Here is a 25448-nt window from a genome sequence, read left to right as displayed (position 1 = left end):
ATTAAAAGTATGCTTTTCTATAGTATATTTCTTAAAAGTGTAATTAAATATATATTTATTACCAATGTACTTCTAGTATACTTTTTAGAAATATACTAAAATGCAATAAAATACATTTTTAGTACACTTTAAATAAGCATGTTGTAAATACAAATGTATTATAAACACACTATTTGTATTTCAAATATATTTTTAATACATTTAATACAACGTCTTTTTCACCTGGGCCACAGGGGGCCATTTTGTGTTTTACTTCAGCACATGTGCACGTCTTCATATTTTCCCCAAAGAAAAGTTCATTTTAAATAATTTGCGTAGTTAATCACCCACAAAAATAAGTATTTTCAAGCACTTAACATTATATATCATCTTTATATATCAGGAAATAACAAAAATCTGTGTTGCCTCAATGCAACATAACACCACAGTGGAAGGACAATCCAGATTGGAATACAAATGTATTATATTTGTTAGGGTGACCATATTTTGATTACCAAAAACCAGGACACTCGGCCCAGCAAACACATGGGCCAACTCAAATGATACTCTAAGTTTAGTCAAAGATACCTTATTAATTTCAATACATTTAAAGCAGGTTATGCCTCCTCTGTATGGATAGAAAATTGTTATATGAAAACAGGACAGTTGGTCACCCTATATTTGCAAGGAGTTAGAATTAAATAAATATTCAATCTGTAATGAACAGTAATTCACATACTATATCTACACACTGCCTGTAGCATCTATAAAAGGTATAGAACACAGCTGGCTGTTGATGAGGGTGAAGAGGTGGATCATACGATGTGGAAGATGAGATTATAGTGAATCCAGCACGGAGAGTGAAGATGGATATGGTAACTTGATTTGTTCCACTGTGGTACAATGTTGCCTGAGAACAGCTTTAAAAAAAAAAAAAAAAAAAAAAGACATTAAAAACTCAATCCTGTGGTTAAATAAATTGACTTTCTATATTAAAATGTCCAACGTTTCAGTTTGTCCGTTAATTATCCAATTCTCTTTTCTCATTTAAATCCGTTTTTTTTTTTTTTTTGTTAACATTTAACATTAATCGTTAATTTATTACGTCTCTACACACTTCAACAACTAGAAACTCGTTCTTTGTGTGTAAATGTGGGTGGCTCTTAAAAGAGCCGTTGGATTTTTTCTTCTTCGTGGGTCTCTTAACCGCCGAACCCGTACAGAGTGCGTCCCTGTCGCTTCAGCGCGTACACAACATCCATGGCGGTGACGGTCTTTCTCTTGGCGTGTTCAGTGTAAGTCACAGCATCACGGATGACGTTCTCCAGAAACACCTTCAACACACCGCGGGTCTCTTCATAGATCAGGCCAGAAATACGCTTGACGCCCCCACGGCGAGCAAGACGACGAATAGCGGGTTTAGTGATTCCCTGGATATTATCGCGAAGAACCTTTCGGTGACGCTTAGCGCCTCCTTTCCCGAGTCCTTTCCCGCCTTTTCCTCTTCCAGACATGACAACAATTATTCTTCAACTCAAAGAAACTGAATACAGACTACGCAATCGGAACCAGGGGTTTATAGTCAGCCAGCGGACCTAGTTGAAACCACATTCATGGGCGGTTCTAGTAAACTTCATCAGTTACGCATTTCCATATCCATGTCTTTTGATGCCTTATAGTAGTGGAAATAAGTCGAATATAAGTAATATTTGTACTATGTTATTTAACTATATATATATATATATATATATATATATATCCTTTAATGCATTAAAAATAGAAAAATCAACGTGCTATATAAATGTTCATATTTCAAAATACCATAATATGGAAATCTTTCTTAGAGTTATTGAGATGACTCTTTAAAGAGCCTTTGGGTTTGTGTGAGTTGTGGATTTAAGCGCGCTCTCCGCGGGCCAGCTGGATGTCTTTGGGCATGATGGCGACTCTCATGGCGTGGATGGCGCACAAGTTGCTGTCCTGGAGCTGTCCTACTGGCTAATGGCTGTGCTGAGCGCCTTTGCTTTCAAGCTCAGTGTTTTTACGGGTAACAGTTACATAAAGGCAAAGCTGGAGCATAGATTAGATCAGTCGTATATTTGTGCATCATATCCCATAATTGTTCAAAAAATAAAAAATAAAATAAAAATTTACTTATGCCAACTAATTTTAAAAATTGAGACGTCTATATGAATTTAACAACCGCAGTGTGTATTATAAAATGCAGCAAATGCTTAGGAATCACATATTTTTGTTTGTTACATTTTCACATGCTACAAAGCAACTGATTTTGCTGGGCTGATCCAAACTTAAACAATGATAAAATTTATGAAATCACTCTCGGGGAGAAAATGTGTGGCTCTTAAAAGAGCCTTTGGTTTGTAGAGAAGCTTCCGTCAGTTTACTTTCCCTTCGTGGGCTTCTCGGTCTTCTTGGGCAGCAGCACGGCCTGGATGTTGGGCAAGAAATGTATTTCAAATTATCATAAAATGGCCCTGATATGTCACTAGACATTAAGAAATAATGTTAATTTCAAATACTTATATCACCGACAACTGTAGTACAGTCAGGATATTGTCATTTAAAAAGTGAAGTTTTAGCCTTCAACTGATGTTGATGTTGTCATGTTGTGTTTTGGTCTGATGCTCCTCCCTCCACCGATCTACCAATCACGGAGTCAGTAGTGTTGCAGCATCCCGGTTGCCAGCTCGAAAAAAAATAAATAAAGTTGGCAACCTCGCGTCAAGCGGGATACACCACTCTACAGTAATTTGAAAGTGATTGCAGTACCAGTTTTGGCCACAATCTTACATACAGTAAGATACTTACATACTTACATACATTTATGCTCTCACAGCCAACTAATTTCCTCAGGCCTAATAATAGAGTTGGTTTGACTTCTGCTCTGTTTCTGTGGTTTTAACCCGAGTAAAGGAAACATATATGCCTTTTCTGCATCTTCAGTTTAATAAACCTCAAAATTTCACAAGAGCAAAGATTCGCAGAATGTCTGTGTAATTTTCATTGACTTCCCTATTTTAGAAATGTTAATTTCTTCTCTAAAAGGAGGGCCGTGAGAAAGGGTTGTTTAGTGATGAAAGATGTCACTTCTAAACCTTTCCCACTTCTTTCCTTTTAGAGAATAAATGAACATGGTTTTAACCCTATAATGGCTTTATTTTTTTATTTTTTAGTTTGGAAATCCCTGCTAATATATTCATCATAAGATTTGTCCAACCAATCACAAACATCAAACAATCAAACTAATACTAATTACATCTAATACCTTGTGTATAAATATATAAACCAGATACACATACACATACTTTACTTTACTGACTGACCCCTGTCCCCCTAACTGACCTCTGACCTCCCGACTGTCTCTCAAGCCTGATTCAGGGATCCTCTCCTCAAGCTCACGGTCAGAGGGAATGACCCGATCATGTTCCTTCCGCCCATAACATGTTGTTGTGTCCATTTCCTGTGAGTGTCAGTAGATTGTAGAAACATTGACTATTGGTGCGTTCAAGTCTTGTCAGAAAGATGATATTTACGAGTTGAACACATGAACTCCACCACAAAGTCGTAATTACGAGTGGGAAGCAATGGCAGAAGTAAATGTTTTTATTCATAAATGTATTTCTGACTATTACTGACAGTATAAAATGCAGTTTGTTCGCATTATGTGTTTTGTTAATGAAGAAGAGAGATAAACTTTACCAGAAAACACTCGTTCAGACATGAGCTGAAGGTCTTGAGTGACCAAACTACATTTCCCATCATTGACATTGGATTGTTTATTATATCAATCCTTATGTAAATCAATTGCTTTATTAAACAAACACGCTATTTCAAATGCATCACTTTATTAACAGCGGGGATTGTGATGTTGATGCGGATCGCTGGTCCACAGCTCGTGTGTCGTGTTTAATTAGCCGCTGTCAATCCAGTAGATCTCTGCGCTCAAATGATCAATTGCTTCTCATGGTTCCGCGGTCCCGTTTGAAAGGTAAAGGTGATCGGGCCTTCTCTGTTGCGGCTCCTAGGCTCTGGAATGATCTTCCCCTGTCTGTGAAATCTTGTCCTTCTTTGGGTGTTTTTCAGAGTGCGCTTAAAACTTATTTGTTTTCTTTAGCATTTGATAATCCTTTGTAAGGTTTTTTTTTTTTATGTCATGTGTTTGTATTGTTTTTTATTTCTTTATTTTACTTTCTATTTTATTCATTTTGTACAGCACTTTGGTTCCACTTGTGGTCTTGAAAGTGCTCTATAAATAAAGTTGAGTTGAGTGTGTTTCAGGGTCTGTTAACACACATTAAGGAAACTTTTTAAAGGTCAGGACTCATTTTCCAAAGGCCCTTTAACTTTATTAACTTACTACTAACCCTAACCGAATAAAAACTTAATGATAAAAAGGCTGTATATTTCATTCACTGATGTTGTAGAGTTACATTATTAGATACATTAGACGTCACATGGTGATTTCACTTTAATCACGGTCTGTCTTCTGTACGTGTGTGTGTGTGTGTGTGTGTGTGTGACTGTGTGAACGAACACAATAACAGTGAGAACAATCAATCTCCATCAACTAAATTTTCTATGAACAACTGAATAACAACTTGAATAAATTAGCATCTAAATATCTTAGACTGGATCTCTGTCTTCTTTGTGTATTTCCGTGTAGAGTTTTGTCTCCTCCTCCCTCATCTCTTCTCTCAAACACAGGAAGTGTGTGTGTTTTATCACACAGCGCTGTTAAATCAGTCTATTAATGTGTCAGTATGGGCTCCAGTGCACTGCCTCTCATCTGTGAGTGTTTGATCATATTCTATAATCTTCTTTTTTCTGTTCCTAATGCGATGTATTCAGCTGAAGATGTGATAATATAATGAGCGTTGTGTCTCACTGCTTATTGTATTATTTATGGATCAGATTGATGTGATGTTGTTATGTTGATCAGATGAAGAGTTTGATGATGTATTTATCTGTGTGATAATGGATATAGAATATCATTGAGGCCTGAGATGACGGAATGTATTTTATAAAACGTTCTTGTAATGTGGCGTGTTAAAGCAAGAATGTTATCAACACAGCAAAAACTCCCGTGTTAAATCAACTCTCCTGGGAGTTTGTTTGACTCCACACTCAAAGAGTTAAAGTGTTCAAATATGAGTGATAAATGAACACTAAAGAGTGTTAAAATTAATTAGATAATTATGTTATTAATTGTGTGATGATTGACCATTATTGAAGACACCTGATTTTAACAAGCAGAATCACTAACGGAGAAAATCACATTTTTATCCATTATGGTGATCAGTGTTTGTTTTAGTTGGGTTCTTGCCCCTTAAATTATTAACTTTAGATTTTGTTTTTGCTGTTATAACCGATTTTTCATTGCCATATGAACAAAGAGAATGGTGTTCAGGTGGTGATGGTTGTGTTTAGCCGTAATCATCATTTGACTTGAATCACTAAACACCATTTACATTTAATAGATGCTTTTAACCAAAGTGACTTACAACAGAAGATTATAATTTAATTAATTAGGTTTACCTGGTGATTCTACACCATACAATTTGTAGCATTTTCTATAGAATCCTAAATATTATCAACATTTCTGTTCAAAATATTTAGATTTTTTTTTATTAAGACACAGGCATCAAGATTCAGCCTGTGAATCTCAACAGTGGTGACCATGTTGCAGTGTATTCTGGGTGCCACCAATCAAAACTCATTCATGGCTCCCATCATGGTCCCATCTTTTCCTAATTAAATATTTCATTTGTCACCATTGTTGAGATTCATACACTCATGCTTGATATGTGTTAGTACCTACTCACGTTTTTAAAATTATTTTATCAGAACAAGTTTTAAGAATTTTTTTGGAATATATTGAAAATTCTTTGTGGTAGAATCACTGTGATGCTGCAATCGACAACATAAATGTAAGTCAGAGATTAGGCTCTAAATTAGTTTTGTGATACAGGGAAAATTATAATGATGTCAAAATATAACCAATAAATTCATATCACCTTTTTTCCTTGTTTTAACATCAGGGGTCTTCCATAATGCTCAATCATCACTCAATTAATAATTTAATTATTTCATTAACTTTAACACTGGAGTTTGTGCTGTGTTCCTTTTAGGAAAACATTCTGAGAACCAAAATAAAACTACCCGCTGAAAACATTATTAAAACTTCATGGTAATGTTCCCAGAACGTTTTTAGAACAAAACATTTCTATATCTTTCTTCCTACTTCAGGTAGTTCAGATAAATCAGATGTATTTGTGTTGATATAAGTTTTTGTTGAATGATGATTACACACATAATGCACATTCTTTGAGTTTTCTGAGCTCGTAAATGCACAAACTAACACACAATCAGCTTCTCTATCACTTATGTTTCTCTCTGAGTCTCTGACTCTCTTACTGAGAAATAATTGCAAAAATGATTTGGAAACTCAAATTTCATTGTCATTTAATGGACAAACAGTTTATCAAACTAAGTAGAGCTTTCCTCATATAACTTTTCTGAGACACTTTTCAGTTATTTTTAACCAGTTCGCCTGAACTTCATATTTAGTTGTTGAATGATGTCAGTTCACATGTGTGTCACAATAACCACAGGTTTCCAGAATAACTTCATTATGTCGACATATGAACATGTTCCACCAATGACAATCAGGAAGTATCTCAGACTTCTGTTGTCCTATACACATATTTATTTATTCATGTTCTGCAAAACATTTTTTTTTTTGTGAGAAATGTCTTGATTGAAAACTGAGATCATTCAGTCCTGAGATAGCCTATGTATTATTTCTGACGAGGCAAGAGCTCTTGAAGTGCTGAAGCAAACGAGGTGTGAAATTGCTCTTAGAGGTCACTTGCAGAAGGTTTTCTTTCTTTTCTTTCTGGTTTTGGTCATTTCAGCTATAGGCTACTATATATACTATACTATGTCCACATTATTTGAATATAAAGTCACAATTAGGGGTGTGCACGAATATTCAAAACAAATTCGAAAAAGAAAATAATGCATGCAAAACAACCAAGTAAAATCCAAAGTGAATCCATGACAAATCCCAAGCACCGACTCACAGTTACAATGAAATGGACTGGGTGGCGCTGTGGAGCATATTAACACATGGATTGGATTTGATCACGTCAGTGAATCTATCAGTGAATCAGTGAATCGACTCTCGAATCAGTTCACGAGTCTTGTGACGTCAGTGTGATGGTGTTAATGTCGGAGAATAATCCATCAGAATAATCCACATTTATGAGCATCAGAACAGAAAAACACTTTCAGTTCATGTAGAATAAACTCTAGACATGTTTCAGTGTGTGATTTACATCGTGTTGAATGAATGGAAAAGCTTCATCTGTGTTTCTTTTGCTTTTAGTGCTGATGTCCCTCGTTCACTCTGGACTCAGTCAAGGTACTGTCCATTACTGCAGGAAATTATAATTGTACACTGTAAAAAAAATATATATATATATTGTTGGTTTAACTTAAAATTTTAAGGCAACCAGGTTACTTATTTTTTAAGTTCATTGAAATGGAAAAATTGAGTTACAGTTTTTCTCAATCGATTTGGTATATTTCTCCAAACTCAGGTCACTGCTCTCAAAACATTTAACACAGTGATCTGTACACTTCGTAATGGTCCTAAACAGATAGTAAATTCTCCTTCATTTCATACAAATTACAAATCAAAAGCATAATTTTCTCAAAACACTGTGCACAAAATTCCCTAATGTTATCACAGCAGTTCATACACCCAACCGAATCTTTAATATATCAGGAAAAACTTTTGCAACTTTTTCATTGGTCTTCACAAAGATCACAAACATTTTTGTACCATTTTCAAAACTCAACAAACAAAACTCTATGAATTGTAAAATAGTCAGTTGCACACCTTATGTCCTCAATTAACCCCGAATTGATATCTGACGAGTTAATAATCCCCTCAACACAGAAAAAGCCAATTTCCCAATTGTTCACACAGCTGTCTTAATTATAACAACTACAAAAGGGGAAGAGAAGAAGAACAAACATGAATGAGGAGAAAATACAATAAAAAGAAGGGAATGAGCAGTGGAAAAGGAAGAGGTGTAAGAGCGAGAGGTGGTGGACAAGGTAGAGGGAAAAGAAGAGGAAGAGGAGATGGAGAAGGAGCTGAGGATGTAGGAGAAAGAAGAGCTGAGGATGTATGAGAAAGAAGAGCTGAGGATGTAGAAGAAAGAAGAGCTGAGGATGTATGAGAAAGAAAAAGAAGAGCTGAGGATGTCGGAGAAAAAAGAGCTGAGGATGTAGAAGAAAGAAGAGCTGAGGATGTATGAGAAAGAAGAGCTGAGGATGTAGAAGAAAGAAGAGCTGAGGATGTATGAGAAAGAAAAAGAAGAGCTGAGGATGTCGGAGAAAAAAGAGCTGAGGATGTAGAAGAAAGAAGAGCTGAGGATGTATGAGAAAGAAAAAGAAGAGCTGAGGATGTCGGAGAAAGAAGAGCTGAGGATGTATGAGAAAGAAGAGCTGAGGATGTAGAAGAAAGAAGAGCTGAGGATGTATGAGAAAGAAAAAGAAGAGCTGAGGATGTCGGAGAAAAAAGAGCTGAGGATGTAGAAGAAAGAAGAGCTGAGGATGTATGAGAAAGAAAAAGAAGAGCTGAGGATGTCGGAGAAAGAAGAGCTGAGGATGTCGGAGAAAGAAGAGCTGAGGATGTAGGAGAAAGAAGAGCTGAGGATGTAGGAGAAAGAAAAAGAAGAGCTGAGGATGTCGGCAGTGGTGTAGTGCAGGGTATACACAGGTATACGGCGTATACCCACTTCCTTTTCAGTCGGCATTGCGTATACCCACTTCTAAATCCCCTCTGATGCGCATCATTTAGTTGCTACTCCAATTTCGTTAATAAAAAAAAACACCCAGTTAGAGTCGTACCCGTAATATTAACTCTAATTTGTTGCTGCAATGATTCTCCCATCGCGACGATAACTGACCTTCTCATCTGATCTGCTTCAGCACTCAAACACCTGCTCGTCAATGTCAAAATGTTCGTGGGACCAATCAAAGAATGCAGGATTTTTGTTCATAGAAGCGCGAGCCGAGCGCGAATCCCAACGCGACGCTTTACTTCAGTTAACGATCATACAGTATTTAAGATCCAAGTAGGCAGCTCAAATTTACGGCTGATTTTACAATACGTTTTAAATGACCGACAGAAATAATCAGTTTGATTAAAGACAATGAAAATTATAAGCTCAATTTAACAACACAAGCACCCTATTAAATATATTGCCATTATTATTGTATAAATATATTTGTATAACGTTTTTTCGAATGTGTTTGACTTTTCACTGTTTGCAGGCTATAACTCCGCTTGTCTGCGTTTGCGCCACTTGCATCATTAAGCCAGAGGGTGGCGACAAGTGACTGTCTTTTTGAGTGAGCAATTGAACCATTAATTAAATTAACAGATTAGTCCAAAAAAACATTGATTAATTTAGGAAAGAAAAGTCGCTGAAACTGGAACCGATTCTCATGTTTAAGAATCTGATCAAATAGGCTAGCCTACTTCATGCTTTTAAAGCTACTGTTGTCAATTTTTTTGGCCATCAAAACACCTTAAAATGCTCATTTCGATGTCAGGAAAATCAAAATTTTCTCGGCGGGGCATGCCCCCGAACCCCCCTAACAATATCATTTATGGGACCTGGGTATTTAGAAAACTATATGTGTGGCCCTGATATGTAAGAATACTAGCTTATTGATTCTATGTGTTCTATTCTATTCATTATACTTTATTCTATAGTCTTGCATATTGAATACTAATGCAAGACTACATGTAGTAGTCTTATGTCACTGTTTATAACACAGAGCGTTCATCCTTTGCTGGGACGCTTAAAAAAATATTGGGGGCAAAAATTAAGAGTATACCCACTTCTCCAGGCACCACTACATCACTGGATGTCGGAGAAAGAAGAGCTGAGGATGTAGGAGAAATAAAAGCTGAGGATGTAGGAGAAAGAAAAGCTGAGGATGTAGGAGAAAGAAAAAGAAGAGCTGAGGATGTCGGAGAAAGAGAAAGAAGGACTGAGGATGTAGGAAGAGGAGAAGAGGGAGAAATGTGATCGGCCATCATGCTACAGTCAATGTCCCTGGACAACGAGGAGGCAACATCACTCTCTGTGCCACAATTTCTGCAACTGGTGTAAAACAACTTTTTTAAAAATGTAGGAGCCTTGCTGTGTTGAATGGTCAAAAGAGAGCATCTCTTTTGACCATTCAACACAGCAAGGCTCCTACATTTTTAAAATCTCCTCAATGAAATCCTCTTTCCGCAGGGTGATCAGGAGCAAATGGTGTGGTGTGAATCAAATTGAGGAAATCTTACCAACAAGAATACAACTAAGTCTTCTTCAAGTGATGGAAGAGGCCTGTGGAGATATTGGGGCACAAACGTGTCTAGGATGGCTACTGCATTCAAGGCATTTTTTTCCTGCGATGCATGACTCGCAGGAAAAAAAACAAAACATTTGCTGTGATGTTGATGAAATTCTCTGGCCAGATGTAATTGAGAGGCATGATAAATAAATTGATTCAATGAATGCATTTTTTTAAACCTATGTATTTATTTGCATAATTCATTTTATTTATTTATTTATTTATTTTGTGGGGTGACAACTCATTGTAATACACATGGACTCATCATTAAAGAACTTAATGAAAAACATGTATTTCCATTTATTTCTTTGTGTATCTTCAGCTGAATTTGTTATCAAATCAACAGAGAACAGACTTTTAGTTTTGATGTTAATATTGATTTTTAATAAATGCATTACTAGAATAAAATGCTGTGTTTCATTGTGCAGTGAATACTTAGCTGTTTCGCCAACATAAGAGTGTGTTTAGTTTGCTGTGCTAACTGTTTTGAGAGCAGTTACCTGAGTTTGGAGAAATGTACCAAATCGATTGAGAAAAACTGTAATACAATTAAGGAGATTGATTTAATCATCAGAAACTCAAAATATTATGTTATATGAACTACATAAATTATTTAAGTTGATTTGACAAAAGAAATAAATGTGATTACAAATAATGAAAAAAAAGTGAATTAACTAATGTGAATTGTGTTGATGTATTTATTTGTCTACATGGATACTGTACATCAGGATCCCACATTTGTCTCTTTGCTGATGTTTTATGTTTGCATAAATTTCACAGAATCAACTGACTGTAGTTCATTATGTTGCAAAACATTAAATCTGCTATTTATTTAGTCAATCAAACAGTCTTGCATTGTACAATAGTTCAGTCGACTGTAAGCATACGCAGACACATCTGGAGACAGTTGAGTGGACCTCGACATACCCTGGCTCTGGCTATGCCCAATGCACATACGTAATACGATTGTGCACCGTTTGCCCATGTTAACAACTTCAAGTAATTCACGTAGGCTAATTTTCATGATGATATTTAAAGGTTAACATTTTTACCCTATTATTTGGGTCTTTCTAATATTATTCTTCAGGGATTTTTTTCCTAACTCAGGACTCAGGAGGATAGACAATCAGTTGAGTTTGCTTTGTTGCGATTTGTTCTAGGTTGACCCCCATTTTAGTTTAAAATTACTGGAATATTTATGACGAGAATATATGCATAATGCCCGTGCGTATAGTCAATCACTGTATCGAGTAAAAGAGAAACAGACAGCGAGGAAGCGTTTATCTTGAGTTTACTGAACACTGGGATAAGCATGACATAACTACACTGCCACTTAGAGGACAATTTATAATAATATAATAATGGTGTCTATTCAGGTAGATCATTAAAATTGTTTATTTAAATGTACCCATAGACTGTAAAAAAATAGAAGTAGGCGACATAATACATATTTTTGCTCACGCAAGTTGATCATTTGTATTTACATACTGTAATAGCTATATTATTATCATTGATACTGACCTTCATTTATAAAAAAAAATGCCAATAAACAAGTATTTAAAATATACTTTAAAATACACCTTTATGTTGTCTACATTAATTTGGAGATTATTTATTGTTCTATTTATTTCATAGAATTGCACTTTTGAGACAATAACATGTTTGCAGTAACTCAAAAATATCCTTATTTAATTAAAAAAAAAGATATTATTTTAATTTGGAAACACTGCATTTTTACACTGTGCTGTTGTAGTTTCAGTTGAGAAATACACATTTCAGCATTTCACTAATCTGTGTCGGCATTATCCTTGAGAACCATTCAAGATGACTTATGAAACCATTTGTTTATTATATATCTCAATTGCAATATTGACTTCAACAAATCGCAATATGACATTTTCTTCAAATCGTGCAATTCATCCCGTAGAAGGTAATTAGTTCAGTCAGACATTTGATAGAAATGAGTTCTGCACAGTGAGAGTTTTATTTGCATGTTTCTGAGATTTGCTGAAATTGTAATTATTGATGGTGTGTCATTAAGATCTTGAGCACCAGTGCTAAGCTTTATTCATTCAGTGGTTTGGTTGGAAGAGCTGGAAGAGAAAAGTGTTAGAGAAGAGACAGACAGAAGTTAGTTAGTGAGTTCCCAGTTCAGATCTTTAAAAAAAAAAAAAAAAAAAAAAAAAAAATCAGATCTTTAAACACTCTGACAGTAAACAGCACCATCTACTGGTCAGAACAGGTAGAACAATAATACAATAAAGACATTCAGACTGGATACATAGCCTACATATATCACTTCCATTTAGTTTTTACCAATACATGCATTTTTTATGCAAGTTACAAGCAAACTAGATTTTTCAAATTTAAGTGTTTTTCTCCTGAGGAACTTTTGAGTTTATGAAGTGATCTTGATCCTGCAATGCTTTTCAATATTTCTATGTTTCTCAGTGAAACCTGTATTGACGGTGACGCCAGATCAGCGTGTGTTCAGTGGAGAGAGAGTCACTCTCATATGTGACATACCAACAAACATTCCGTGGATATACAGATGGTTTAGAGATGGACACATCAATCCATTTATAACAACACCATATTGCAGTTTCACAGCTGATGCGTCTCACAGGGGTGAATACAGTTGTAGAGGAGAGAGTTTATACTTATACACAGACTTCAGTGATGGAGTTACACTGACTGTATCAGGTGAGTCTTCATATTCACATCTGTTTAATCATCATTTAATATCCATATTTCAATACTTATTATCTTCAGCCAAGAGACTTTAACATTATTCTTTGAACACTCTCTTCCCAACATATATATTTTTTTAATTCTGTTTGGTGCCCGGAAGCAGAAAAGACAAACACTCTTTTAAATCAAAATAAATTAGATAGTTTACCGTTTAAAATAATGATAAAAACAGAAGACTAGTTAAAATATGAGCAATAACTGTATAAAAGAGCTCCACACTGGCTGCATATCAATTACCAGGGTTTCCGCAGGGTCTTAAAAGGTCTAAAATTCTGAACCTTAAATCATGTAAGGCCAGACTTAAAAACGGCCAAGTCTTAAATTTGAATTAGTCAGGTCTAAAAATGTATTTTTCTCTCGTTCATTTCCCAAAACTCTGGCCGCAGAAAGTTATTACAAAGTTGCAAAAAAAGTATTGGGTCGTAGCAGCTTCATATTGGTTCAAACCGGTTCAAACACGCCGTTCGCGTTAGCTCGTTGCTTGCTTTAGCTGGCCAAGAGGCAGTTCACACCGGTTCACACACCGGGTTTGCGCGCTCAAGTTCGTTCAAATATAGGCCATCCCCAGCGAGATTGAAAAAATCTCACCATTTCAGGTTCAGAATTCCGCAAACGAAACGAATAACCAACAAATCAGCCCCTTCCGTATCAACACTGAAAGCTCAGTCAACATGAAGGATCGGGGTGCACCAAAACACTACGGGAGTTTTTCTCTTCTCCATGAATAAATATTGTAGCAGACCTACAGCAAGCGTTTCTTGTTGTGGAAATCCATTAGCTATTAAAACTTCTTTGTCGTTGTGGAGAGCGCAGTGCTTGGTTGCATAGAGAAGACAGACGCAACAGGAAAATCGGCCCGAAGTCCCGCCCATCCGTGAAACTCCAAGTGGACCTCTAGGTAGAAAAGGCGTCAATGCAAGTGAATGAGAGAAAATAATTATTTTCCCTCCACAAATCCTGGTGCGATAATCTAAGGAATTAGATCGAGATTCCAGTGTGTTTTGTACCCAAATGTCACCATTCAAACAATGGTTTGTTATTAGCTTTACAATGGTTTGTAAATAGGTTGTTAATGGTTTGAAAGCAGGAACAGTCGTAGTCCACAAAGTCTCTAACCGTAAGAAAATTCTACCCGCTAAATTGTAGCATTCTTTACACGAAAAATTATATTAAAAATTCACAGACAACATATGTTCACATTCACTGCAAAATTCAAACGGGATTAGAAAATAATTATTTTCTCTCATTCACTTGCATTGACGATTTTTCAACCTAGAGGTCCAGCGGGGTTAGCGGAAGGGGATAAAGGTCTCAGGTTACGACTGTAACCTATGTTCCCTGAGAACAGGGAACGAGACAATACGTCGAATGACGCTATGGGGAACGCCATAGCGTCATTCGACGTATTGTTGAGTTCCCTTCGAAAGGGAACTATTTTTGTGAAGACATTATTTTAACTTGTACATGTTAGTAGATAACCTGTTGTAAGACGCTCCTTCAAAATCTGGCCATAATTTTTAATGGTATTTTAATGTTTATGTAAACAAAAAGTGCATATTGATGCTAAGTGTATTTATTTGCTGGGGTTTGACATACATTTGGCAAATTGATTTCATAATAATCAAGAAATGAAATGTTCATGCCATTTCATCTCTAATCGCCTAAAATCAACTATACCTGTTTTCGCAGTATAAAATGCCACGTACAAATTTCTATACTTTCTGTAAATGTTATTTTCTCTGACTCTTTGACACACACACACACACACACATCTCTACTAGACTATTAATATGCTGTTTTGTAATGTAAATAAGTATGAAATGAAAACTATTCTATTTGAGGGCAAGTTTATTTGAAGCTATTATCATTTTAGGCCAAACGTTTTGGGCATTCGGCATGTTGTTTGATTGTGGAAGGTTACTAATGTGATTGCTTTACCTGTAAATTTAATTAATGCTTTTTCAATTACTGCAATTCATTGAAATATATATATATATTTTTCAAATATGTTTTTAATTTTAATATTTTTTTGGTACTGTGTCGTATAGATCTTAAATTTAAATCTTTATGGTCTTAAAATGTCTTAAAAAGGTCTTAAATTTGACTTACTGAAAACTGCAGAAACCCTGACTTACAGATAAACCGACTCTGACTGTAAAGCCCCAGAGTTCAGTGTTCACTGGAGACACAGTTACTCTCAGCTGTGACGTGGGAAGATCAACTGGATGGACTTTTCTCTGGTGGAAAGACTCACACTGGGAATCCAGTTATTATACAAGAACTAAAACTATCAGTTCTGTGAGAGTCTCTGATGGAGGACCATACTGGTGTAGAGCAGAGCGAGGAAACTACTATACAGAGAACAGTAATGCAATACAGATAACAGTGAGAGGTAAGAGCTCTTTTATTTATTTTATTTTTTTTGTGAAATCTAATTTTGTTTTTAAAAATGATTTTAAAAATTCAAATATTAAGATTGTGTTTGCTCATTTCACAGAGAGACCCAAACCTGTAGTGAAGGTGAAGCCTGATGTCCGTGTGTTCAGAGGAGAGAGAGTCACTCTCACATGTGACCTACAGGAGACAGGAGTCTGGACGTACAGCTGGTATAAAGATCAAGATAACAGCAGAAGAACAGACCAGATCTATCACAGCACAGGACAACACCAGATCTATATAATCACATCTGTGGATTCGTCTCATGCTGGTCTGTACAGATGTAGAGGAACTCAGACTGAAACCCAACAGCACTCAGAGATCAGTGATGGAGTTACACTGACAGTATCAGGCGAGTGTGTTCATCATTTCATCACTTTAACCTGAAGACATTGTATATAGAAAGTTATATAGACATGTTATATAACATATAGACATGTTCAGTTCATCCATGAGCTTCTGCTCTTCAGATTATCTGAGATGAATGAAACCGTCAGTGTAGCAAACAAGCCTTGAGACTTGATCATCTGTCCTCAGTCAGACCGAGATCAGGATAGAAATGGTGTTACAGTAACTTACAGAGCCTCAGTGTGTCTGTTCTCATGGTCTGAGAGTGTCAGTAGTTATAAGACTAAATTTGAAAACTGAAATCAGAAAACTGATGCCAGATCAGCGTGTGTTCAGAGGAGAAAGCGTCACTCTCACATGTGACACACAGAGAGGAGGAAACATTCAGTGGAGATACAGCTGGATTAGAAATGGATACAATCATATATGAACAGCTCATGTTTCTGATCAGTGTTTGTCTGAGATTGTGACGGAGCCGAAGCCTCAAAACACATGAGAAAACGTCTCGGGTTACGACTGTCTGTAACCTATGACTATGTTCCCTCAGAACAAGGAACGAGACACTGCATTGATTGACATTGTTGGGGAATGCAATAATCATTTCTCCTCTAATTAGTCAGTTTTTGTTTCTGTGTTTCTTCTCAGGTTTACCCACATCTACAGTGACTGTGACACCAGCCGGTCCTGTATTCACTGGAGAATCAGTCAATCTGAAGTGTGGGATAAACTCTGATCACAGTAACTGGAGATATGAGTGGTATAAAGACAGTGTAATATTACAGACATATGATCATTACACTGTAAACAGAGACACTGTCACTATCAGAGGAGCTACTGAGTCTGATCAGGGTCAGTACGGGTGTAAAGGACAGAGAGATGGAAGACCAAACTCATCAACATCAAGCTCTGCTGTTTCTCTCTCTGTGAAGGGTGAGTTCAACATCATTGTCCTCATAAACTCTCTCTACTATAATCACACATATAATCAAGAGACTGCGGGGGAATGGAAAACTGACTGACTTCAGCACAGTATTGCCACCTGTTTATAATAGTACGAGACAGATCATATTATGCAACGGAAAAATTATTCAAACTGTCAAATGAACTCATTAAATCACAAGTTTTATTTAGGACTTGTTTAGAAGGATTTGACTGTCTGCATCTGATTGTAATTAGATGAGTGAACCCCTCTGGGTGCCTGTCAGAGCACAGTTCAATATAAGGATGAGGAGACAGTTGAGCAGGTTTAGATGATATATATATGGATGGAAAACAAAAACTACCATAAAAAGATAGTGAATAACAAGGTAAAACTGGGCATATACAATATTACACATACATTGGTGCATAAAGGCAGCCAAAGCAGACTAAATCCTCATCGGTAAGATTTTCCATAGAATACAATTCAATAAAGGAAAAATAAGGCATGATCTCATGAATTATAGACCATAAGCAACCATTTAACATGATAAACATAGCTCCATATATGAATACGAGTGCTCAAGTTTACATCACTCATCTAACAGCTCAGAATCTTAAACTACCACTACAAAGGAATGATAAATCCCCCTAAAACCCAAAACAGTGATACACATCTGAATAAAGAAGCATAATCACACATACAACCGCATTACTGAGCTAAACGAGAAACAATAGCTGAGAGGGCATGTCTGGACAATGATAAATACCTAAACATTTCGATCTCTATAAACTATACAAACTCTAAACTGAAACATAAGGCAATCATGCTTACTTGTAGGTCAATGACTAACACCTCAATGAAACGTAAGCAGCAAAAATCACAGATAACAATGTCCCCTCAGCGATCGACGCAACTGCAACATAACCGTTCAGCAGACAGCAGCTATTTTCACTCACGAGCGCTCAGTCCGAGAATGATTTCCGATGTCAGAATAAAAGTCCTCTCTTAAAGGAGCCTTTACAACAGGACTCTTTTCAAACTATTATTCAAATATTGTAGAAACTATAATTGTGTGGTGTTTGGATTCAAAAGATATATACTCACACACATACAGACAAATGAATGTGAATGTTGGCTTTACCAATAAACACAGACATTTGATGTAATTAACACAAATTACGAGCAGATTAGATTAATTTAAAAGGGTGGTATAATGCCCTTTTCACAAAATGTAAAATACATCTAAAATACAAATGTAAAATCACGTCCCCAGAGTGTGTGTATGTGAAGTTTTAGCACAAAATACCCCACAGATATTTTTATATAGCATGTTAAAGTTGTCACTTTTTGAGGGTTAGCAAAAACGCACCCTTTTGTGTCTGGCTTCAAGAGTCAAGTCACATTTATTTATATAGCGCTTTTTACAATACAGATTGTATCAAAGCAGCTTCACAGTGATAACATGAAAGTAGTACAACACAGATCAATAATATTGTTAAATATTAAATAACCCCAACTGAGCAAGCTAAAAGCAAGGCGACAGTGGCAAGGAACCAAAACTCCATCAGATTGGATGGAGAAAAAACCTTGGGAGAACCCAGGCTCAGTCGGGGGCCAGTTCTCCTCTGGCTTACATTCATATTGTTTATATATAAATATTAAATATAAATATTGTTTATGTATTAAACGGCGCCATAACATATCGCAGGCGTTGAGTCGTCTCTTGCAACACAGTCCCATGAAGATGCGTATCTATACCAGTGTTTTTTTCGTGTATATGGTACGCACTAAAAAACCCTGGGTTAGGTTTAGGGGGGAGGGGGGTGGGGAGTTCGTGCGTATTATACGCAAAAAAGTGCGTATCATATGTACGCGAAAATCGCGTGCCATATACACGCAAAAACTGTTTTTGGCGTATAAATGCCACGAGAAATGACATTCGTGCCATAGATACGAACTTTCATGAGATCGGCCTGACTAAGAAGAAGTGACAACATGTAGGATACAACAGGACGTCTCTGAATGGTTAGTTGCTGAATTTATGTTGCTGATGTGGAGTTAACAATCTTCAATTAGCATATTCTGTCAGGATAATCTATAAATCGCTCGTATATATAGGTACTGTTGTGAGATGCACACAGAATAGTGATGGGAACGAGACCGCCTATGCCGAGTCCGAGTCAAGACCGAGTCTTTGAAGGGTCGAGTCCGAGTCGAGACCGAGTCCGTTGGTTTTTAAAGTCCCCGTGAAATCAAAATTGAACCTATTTACTTTGTTAGCGCATATTACTAGTCTTGTGGTGAACAATTAATCCGTGCAAGTGAATATATTAAAAAAATGTTTTACCTTAGTAATCTTTAATCAAAATCTGAAAAGTTACTTACGGTCTGGAACGGTTTCTTTTTCTGATGACGTAGGTTTCACAGTTTGGGTGGGGAAACGCTTAACCACTCCCCTCAAACCGTTAGTTTGCTATGGGCGAGAGATGGAGAGGAGGAGCGCTAGAGTAAAACCCTGCCCTCTGTTCAATATTCCGTTTCACTTGGAAATACGTCACAGCACTGGAGAAAAATCGTTTGCAACTTCCGGTTCACGGGGACTTTAAATACAGTCGAGTCCGAGTCAAGACCGAGTCTTTGAGGAAGCAAAAAGAAATATCGAGGACTCGGTCTGAAAATGACGAGTCCTTCTCCTCCCACTGTGGTCTGAGTCAAGACCAAGTCTTTGAAGGAACAAGTCCGAAACGAGTCCCGAGAAAGCAGAAATCGGTCTCGAGACCGGACTCGAGTACTACATCACTAACGCAGAGTGACTACAAAAGCTCTTCCTCTTCTCAACATGGAGTGCGTTTTCAGGGGGCGGGGTTTATGTAAATGTTAGGGTTAGTGATGTCACTATCCAGGGGGGAAGCTTGTGTAGTTCCTACCAGCCGTTTGTTGTAGTCCTTAAAAAATATTTCTTTGCTTTGAACTTTGAGAGTTGTAACTTTGCAGATGTTGTTTATGCTCAAACAACAACATTATACACTATCTAAAGTTAGAAAAGTGAAATCATAATCAACCAACGCTTTAATGTATTATTTTGGAGGTTTGGGGTTGATAACAGTGATCATGATACTGTAATGCTGTTTAGATCAATATTTACTCATTTGTGTATTAATACAGGAAAACTTTTAGTGACGGTGAAGCCAGATCAGAGTGTGTTCAGAGGAGAGAGAGTCACTCTCACATGTGACATAAAGGGAGGAGGAAACATTCAGTGGAGATACAGATGGATTAAAGATGGAAACACTGTCAATCCATATACAACAACAACAGCAGATTACAGTTTCACAGCTGATGTGTCTCACAGTGGTGAATACAGTTGTAGAGGAGAGAGATCAGACTCACACACAGAGAGTGATGGAGTTACACTGACTGTATCAGGTGAGTCTTCATATTCACATCTGTTTAATCATCATATATGTGGTCAAAACACTTTTCTTATGCTCTTCAGCTACATCTCTTAAATAAGGACTGGAGCAATTCTTTTTTTCTGTTCAAACAATCAACTGAATATTAAATTTAATTTAATTTTAGTATTTTGTGCATATTATGCACAAACAACCTGTTGTAGAGCCAATCTTTACAATAAATGCTCTGATACAATAGTCAATCTTTTTGGGGCAAAGACTCAGAATCATGCCAGAATGATTTTTCTGATGCAGACAATTGCTAATTTATTTGACTCTGGAGGATCTGAATCTGTTGTTGTTCTCCTGCAGATCTACAGCCAAAGCCTGAACTCACATCAGATCCTGCAGGAGCTGCACTGACTGGAAACACAGTGACTTTGACCTGTCACATGGATCTAACCAGAGACTGGGACTCTTACTGGTACAAACACACACTGAACCCCGAGACAGAGAAGACACAAACACACTCCTACAGGCTGAAGATTGATTCAGTGTCTGATGGAGGCCAGTACTGGTGTAGAGCTGGAAGAGGGAAACCAGTCTATTACACACAATACAGTGATGCACTGTGGGTAAATGTTACAGGTGAGAGAGACTGTAGTGTGTGATGCAACAAATACAGATCAGAGACAATATCTACACAACTTCTGAAACTATAAATGCAATAATCTGTGTTTGTACAGTGAGTCCTAAAGCTGTGGTGACGGTACGACCTGATGAACGAGTGTTTAGAGGAGAAACAGTCACTCTCAGATGTGATATAAAGTGGGCAGGAGACACTGAGTGGACATACAGATGGGAAATAGAGGGAACCAACAACTGGGATAGAAACACTGTCAGCCGAACCTCAACACAAGAGTTGATCATCAGCAGTGTCGATCTCTTTCACAGCGGTGAATACACCTGTACAGGACTGATACACACTCTCAGCTCTCAGCGCAGTGATGCTGTTACACTGACTGTCTCAGGTGAGTGTGTGTGAGTGTGTGTGTGTGTGTGTGTGATCAGCTTCTCCGTCAGTTTCTCCACGGCTCTGTAACTCGTGATGTTTTGTTCAGCTGAAGCTCAGGCATCACTGCGAGTGTCTCCACAGCCGTGGCTGACTGAAGGAGAATCAGTGACTCTGATCTGTGAGGTTTCAGGCTCCTCTACAGGCTGGACGTTCAGCTGGTTCAGAGATCATGATCATCTGTCAGACAGCAGCAGAGGAGCTGGAGGATCTTACACTCTCAGTCCTGCTGCTCTACAGCACACAGGAGTTTATACGTGCAGAGCAGAGAGAGGACGACCAGCCTATTACACACACAACAGCAGCTCACACACACTGTGGCTCACTGGTGAGGGTTTCTGCTTGTGCTCATCCGCATCTGTGTTTCACTGCAGTCTCTGTGCTGTCAGTTCTGATGGAGATTTTCCTCTTTTCAGGAGTTTCTGCTTCAGTGTCTCTGGTCATCGATCCCAGCAGAAGTCAACACTTCTCATCTCAGTCTCTCTCTCTGAGCTGTGTGGATCAGAGTAACTCTGCTGGATGGACAGTGAGAAGATACACAGACACACACACACAAACCTGTGCCAAACAAACAGGATCTCGATGTGTAATCGACTCTCTCAGCACATCTGACTCTGGAGTGTACTGGTGTGAGTCTGAATCTGGAGAGAAACGCCGTCCTCGAAACATCACTGTACACGGTGAGTCCAACCACTCACAACTATATAACAATGAACAACAATCTGTTTAAGATTACAAAATATTATAATAATATCAAGATTTTAACTCTATAATATAATAAAATAAAATACACTACATTATAATTAAGTGTATGATTATATATATACTGTATATATATATAGTAACACTTATGTTACAATAACCCTTTTGAACATGTGAATATAATGTCATTTATTCCTGTGATCAAAGCTGAATTTTCAGCATCATTACTCCAGTCTTCAGTGTCACATGATCCTTCAGAAATCAGTATAATATGATGATTTGATGCTTAAGAAACATTTCTGATTATTACCAATGTTGAAAACAGTTTAATATTTACTGAATTATTTACTGAATTATTTATTATTTCAATATTTACTGAATTCAATTACTGATTAAATGAAACAGTTTAACACTTTTCCTGGAATTTTTTTTTTTTTTTTTTGATGAATAGAAAGTTTGAAGTACATAATTTATTTGAAATTTAAACATTTTTTAACATTATAAATGTCTTTTTTGATCAATGCGTCACATTTGATAGTGAATCCCTGCTGAATAAAAGTGTCAGTTTCTCAGATTAATGAAAGTGAACCTTTTGGCCCTCCACATCTTATTAATAATTGAAGTATGGGTCTGATTAATACGTTAATACAGTATCATCACTAGCAGCTGTTGATGTCTGTCTCGTGTTTGTAGACGGTGAGGTGATTCTGGAGAGTTCTGTTGATCCTGTGATTGAGGGAGAGACTCTGACTCTACACTGTTTACATCGATCTACAAACTCCTCGATCTCCAGCGCTGATTTCTATAAAGACGGATCACTGATCCAGAATCAGACGACAGGAGAGATGAGCATCACTACTGTCTCAAAGTCACATGAGGGTTTCTACTCCTGTAAAACAGAGAGAGGACAGTCTCTCCACAGCTGGATCTCAGTTACTGAAGTCTTTAATGGTGAGATGATTTAATGAGAAACGCCACAGCATTATTATATACTATTATATAGTCTCTAGCTCTTATTTCTGTCAATAAGTTTATTCTTCTTCTGTGTAGAATTATTATAAATACCAGTTTATGCAGTTTAATTATGGCGTCTAAGATCGCAGTCGGACACTATCAGCCCGGCTGGCCGTTTCTAGCCCTCGCTCGCACTGGCTCCACAGTGGAAATGCGGATAATGATTTCTGACTGGCATAAAACTGTACAAATCAAAACAAAATAAACGGGTAAAGGTAGAGACCACTTAAAGGAGCTGTATGTAAGAAATTTATTTCAAATAATCATAAAATGGCCCTGATATGTCACTAGACATTAAGACATAATGTTCATTTCAAATACTTATATCACCGACAACTGTAGTCCGGCCAGGATATTGTCATTTAAAAAGTGAAGTTTTAGCCTTCAACTGATGTTGATGATGTCATGTTGTGTTTTGATGTGATGCTCCTCCCTCCACTGATCTACCAATCACAGAGTCAGTAGTGTTGCAGCATTCGCGCACAAAACTTTGTTGGTCAATAATGTTCTTGTGTTTCTGTTTTCCAGGTCAGATTTCTGTCCTCAAAATCCTCAGTTTTCTTCTGGCAGCTTCTCCGTATCTGTTAGCGACAGTCGTGCTGCTTTTCAAATGTTACAGAGCGAGAGGTAAAACTTCTCTCTCTCTCTCTCTCTCTCTCTCTCTCTCTCTCTCTCTCTCTCTCTCTCTCTCTCTCTCTCTTACACACACACACACACACACACTCACACAAATTATTCACATTATGCCTTTACTGCCTGTCTTGTATATATTATTTAGATCTATATTTTGAACGGATGATGGTCATTCATGAAAGCAATAACTGCAGTGGGGAAATAAATAAATAAATAAATAAAAATAAGACATGTCCGTTTAAATGTTGAAAATGTTTTTTGTGTGTATTTCACAGTTTCATCTGCTGAAGACCAAAGTCAGTACGCCGTAACAGAGGAATAAAATATTTGACAGAACAAAGTGATTCCTGCAATTGTAATTTAATGTGGAATGTACATTTGTGATACAAACAAAGGCTATTGGGGTATTTTTGCAGAGAATAAACGAGCCTGACGAAAGACTTTTTATGTCTTTGTAAACGAGACCCTTATCATCTCCCTGTAAATACAAAAATGCTCATTTGAAAATGGTGACGACATGCGTATGACGTGTTCATTCTTTTGGCTTTTTGAAATGAAAGGTTCATTTCAATAGACTCAAGGATGATAGATTTTTTCGAAGCCCTTGTGTTCAAAGGTTTTGACAATTTCTTAAAGGAAGTAAAAGTGACTTTATATCAGAGGAGATCATTCTAAGATTGGGATTACTGTGAATGTTTCTGGCTTTATGAAGAGGAAATTTACCCAGAAGACAAAGTAATATTACAGTATTATCAAGATGAACATCCTTAGAATGGAAATCAGACAAAAACATGATAGATTCTGTAATTTGTGTCTTTAGGCCTGTGTGCTCAGCTGCAGTGAACTACAGTAAAATAATGTGTGTGTGCAGTGCCATATCTTCATTTACAAAGTCACATCGCCAATATACATGCTTACGTATCGCCAATATGCTTAGAAAAACAGCACTCTTGCTCATTACTCTTATTTCTTAACTTTATCATTATAAATATACAAATCAGGAACTCATTAGTGAGGCGCTCACCCAATTGATTTTGTTATAAAAACTGTATTGTGTTTATAAACCTTTAAAAACTATATATTTCATAACCATAATCCGTAATAAAAAATAATAATAATAATGTTGTGTGGTGTTTTTCATTATAGGGTTCGAGCTGAACTCTGCAGGAAAGTAGATCTCGAGGGTCAGAGTTGCTCACTAGTTTATAATGTAACATCAATGCTATTTTTTTTTTTTTTTTTTTTGGCTAAAACTAAAATAATAAAGATTATAAATAAAAGATAAGATGTTAAAAGAGTCTTTGTGTTCTCTGATTAGACAGCCGTGCTGCTAAACACATTAATGCTTGAGTGAGGGATGATATTTTAACTGGATACTGGAACAGGCCGAAAGCACTAAAGCATTTTTACATAATGAATAATGCAACAAAAAATTTACAAAAAAAATATGGAAAAAATTGTATTCGTGCTGAGAGTTGCTTCAAATCAATTTGTTTATCTTTGTTCATATCCTTGAATATATTTGAATATGATAAGCATATATAGCCTACTGCTAATTTGATATCTGCTATTCTGGATAATAAAATGGTAAAATGTAAATAATTTGTTGATAAAAAATACTTTTATATTACAGCAAAAACATCAAAAATTTAAGTCGATTGTACATTATAGCATGAATTTTAGTCTGGGAGTTTAAAGGGTTAGTTCACCCAAAAATGAAAATTAAGTCATTAATTACTCACCCCCATGCTGT

General features: G+C 36.7%; 2 protein-coding genes across 2 annotated transcripts; one reads left to right on the top strand and one right to left on the bottom strand.

Moving 5' to 3' along the window:
* Window positions 1-940: 940 nt before the first annotated feature.
* LOC120470028 (histone H4) lies at window positions 941-1507 on the bottom strand. Its single transcript, XM_089131474.1, has one exon. It carries the CDS (start codon window positions 1491-1493, stop codon window positions 1182-1184), a length of 312 nt encoding a protein of 103 aa, XP_088987600.1. The 5' UTR covers window positions 1494-1507; the 3' UTR covers window positions 941-1181.
* Window positions 1508-7316: 5809 nt separating this feature from the next.
* Window positions 7317-24869, top strand: LOC120470008 (Fc receptor-like protein 5). Its single transcript, XM_089131527.1, is given in 12 exon segments — window positions 7317-7363; window positions 7365-7423; window positions 12877-13128; window positions 15314-15568; window positions 15674-15883; window positions 20647-20922; window positions 21021-21305; window positions 21396-21674; window positions 21763-22026; window positions 22742-22999; window positions 23591-23689; window positions 23971-24869. Coding segments are annotated over 12 exon segments (2331 nt in total). The 3' UTR covers window positions 24018-24869.
* The last annotated feature ends 579 nt before the right edge of the window (window positions 24870-25448 follow it).

Source organism: Pimephales promelas, chromosome 1 (assembly GCF_988280905.1).
Source record: "Pimephales promelas chromosome 1, fPimPro1.hap1.1, whole genome shotgun sequence".
NCBI classification, from domain to species: Eukaryota; Metazoa; Chordata; class Actinopteri; order Cypriniformes; family Leuciscidae; genus Pimephales; species Pimephales promelas.
The sequence above is the reverse complement of the archived record's forward strand: the minus strand, read 5'-3'. Positions and strand labels throughout refer to the sequence as shown.

Coding starts and splice junctions, on each gene's coding strand:
- LOC120470028 (XM_089131474.1), bottom strand. CDS start 1,493: ATGTCTGGAAGAGGAAAAGGCGGGAAAGGACTCGGGAAAGGAGGCGCT.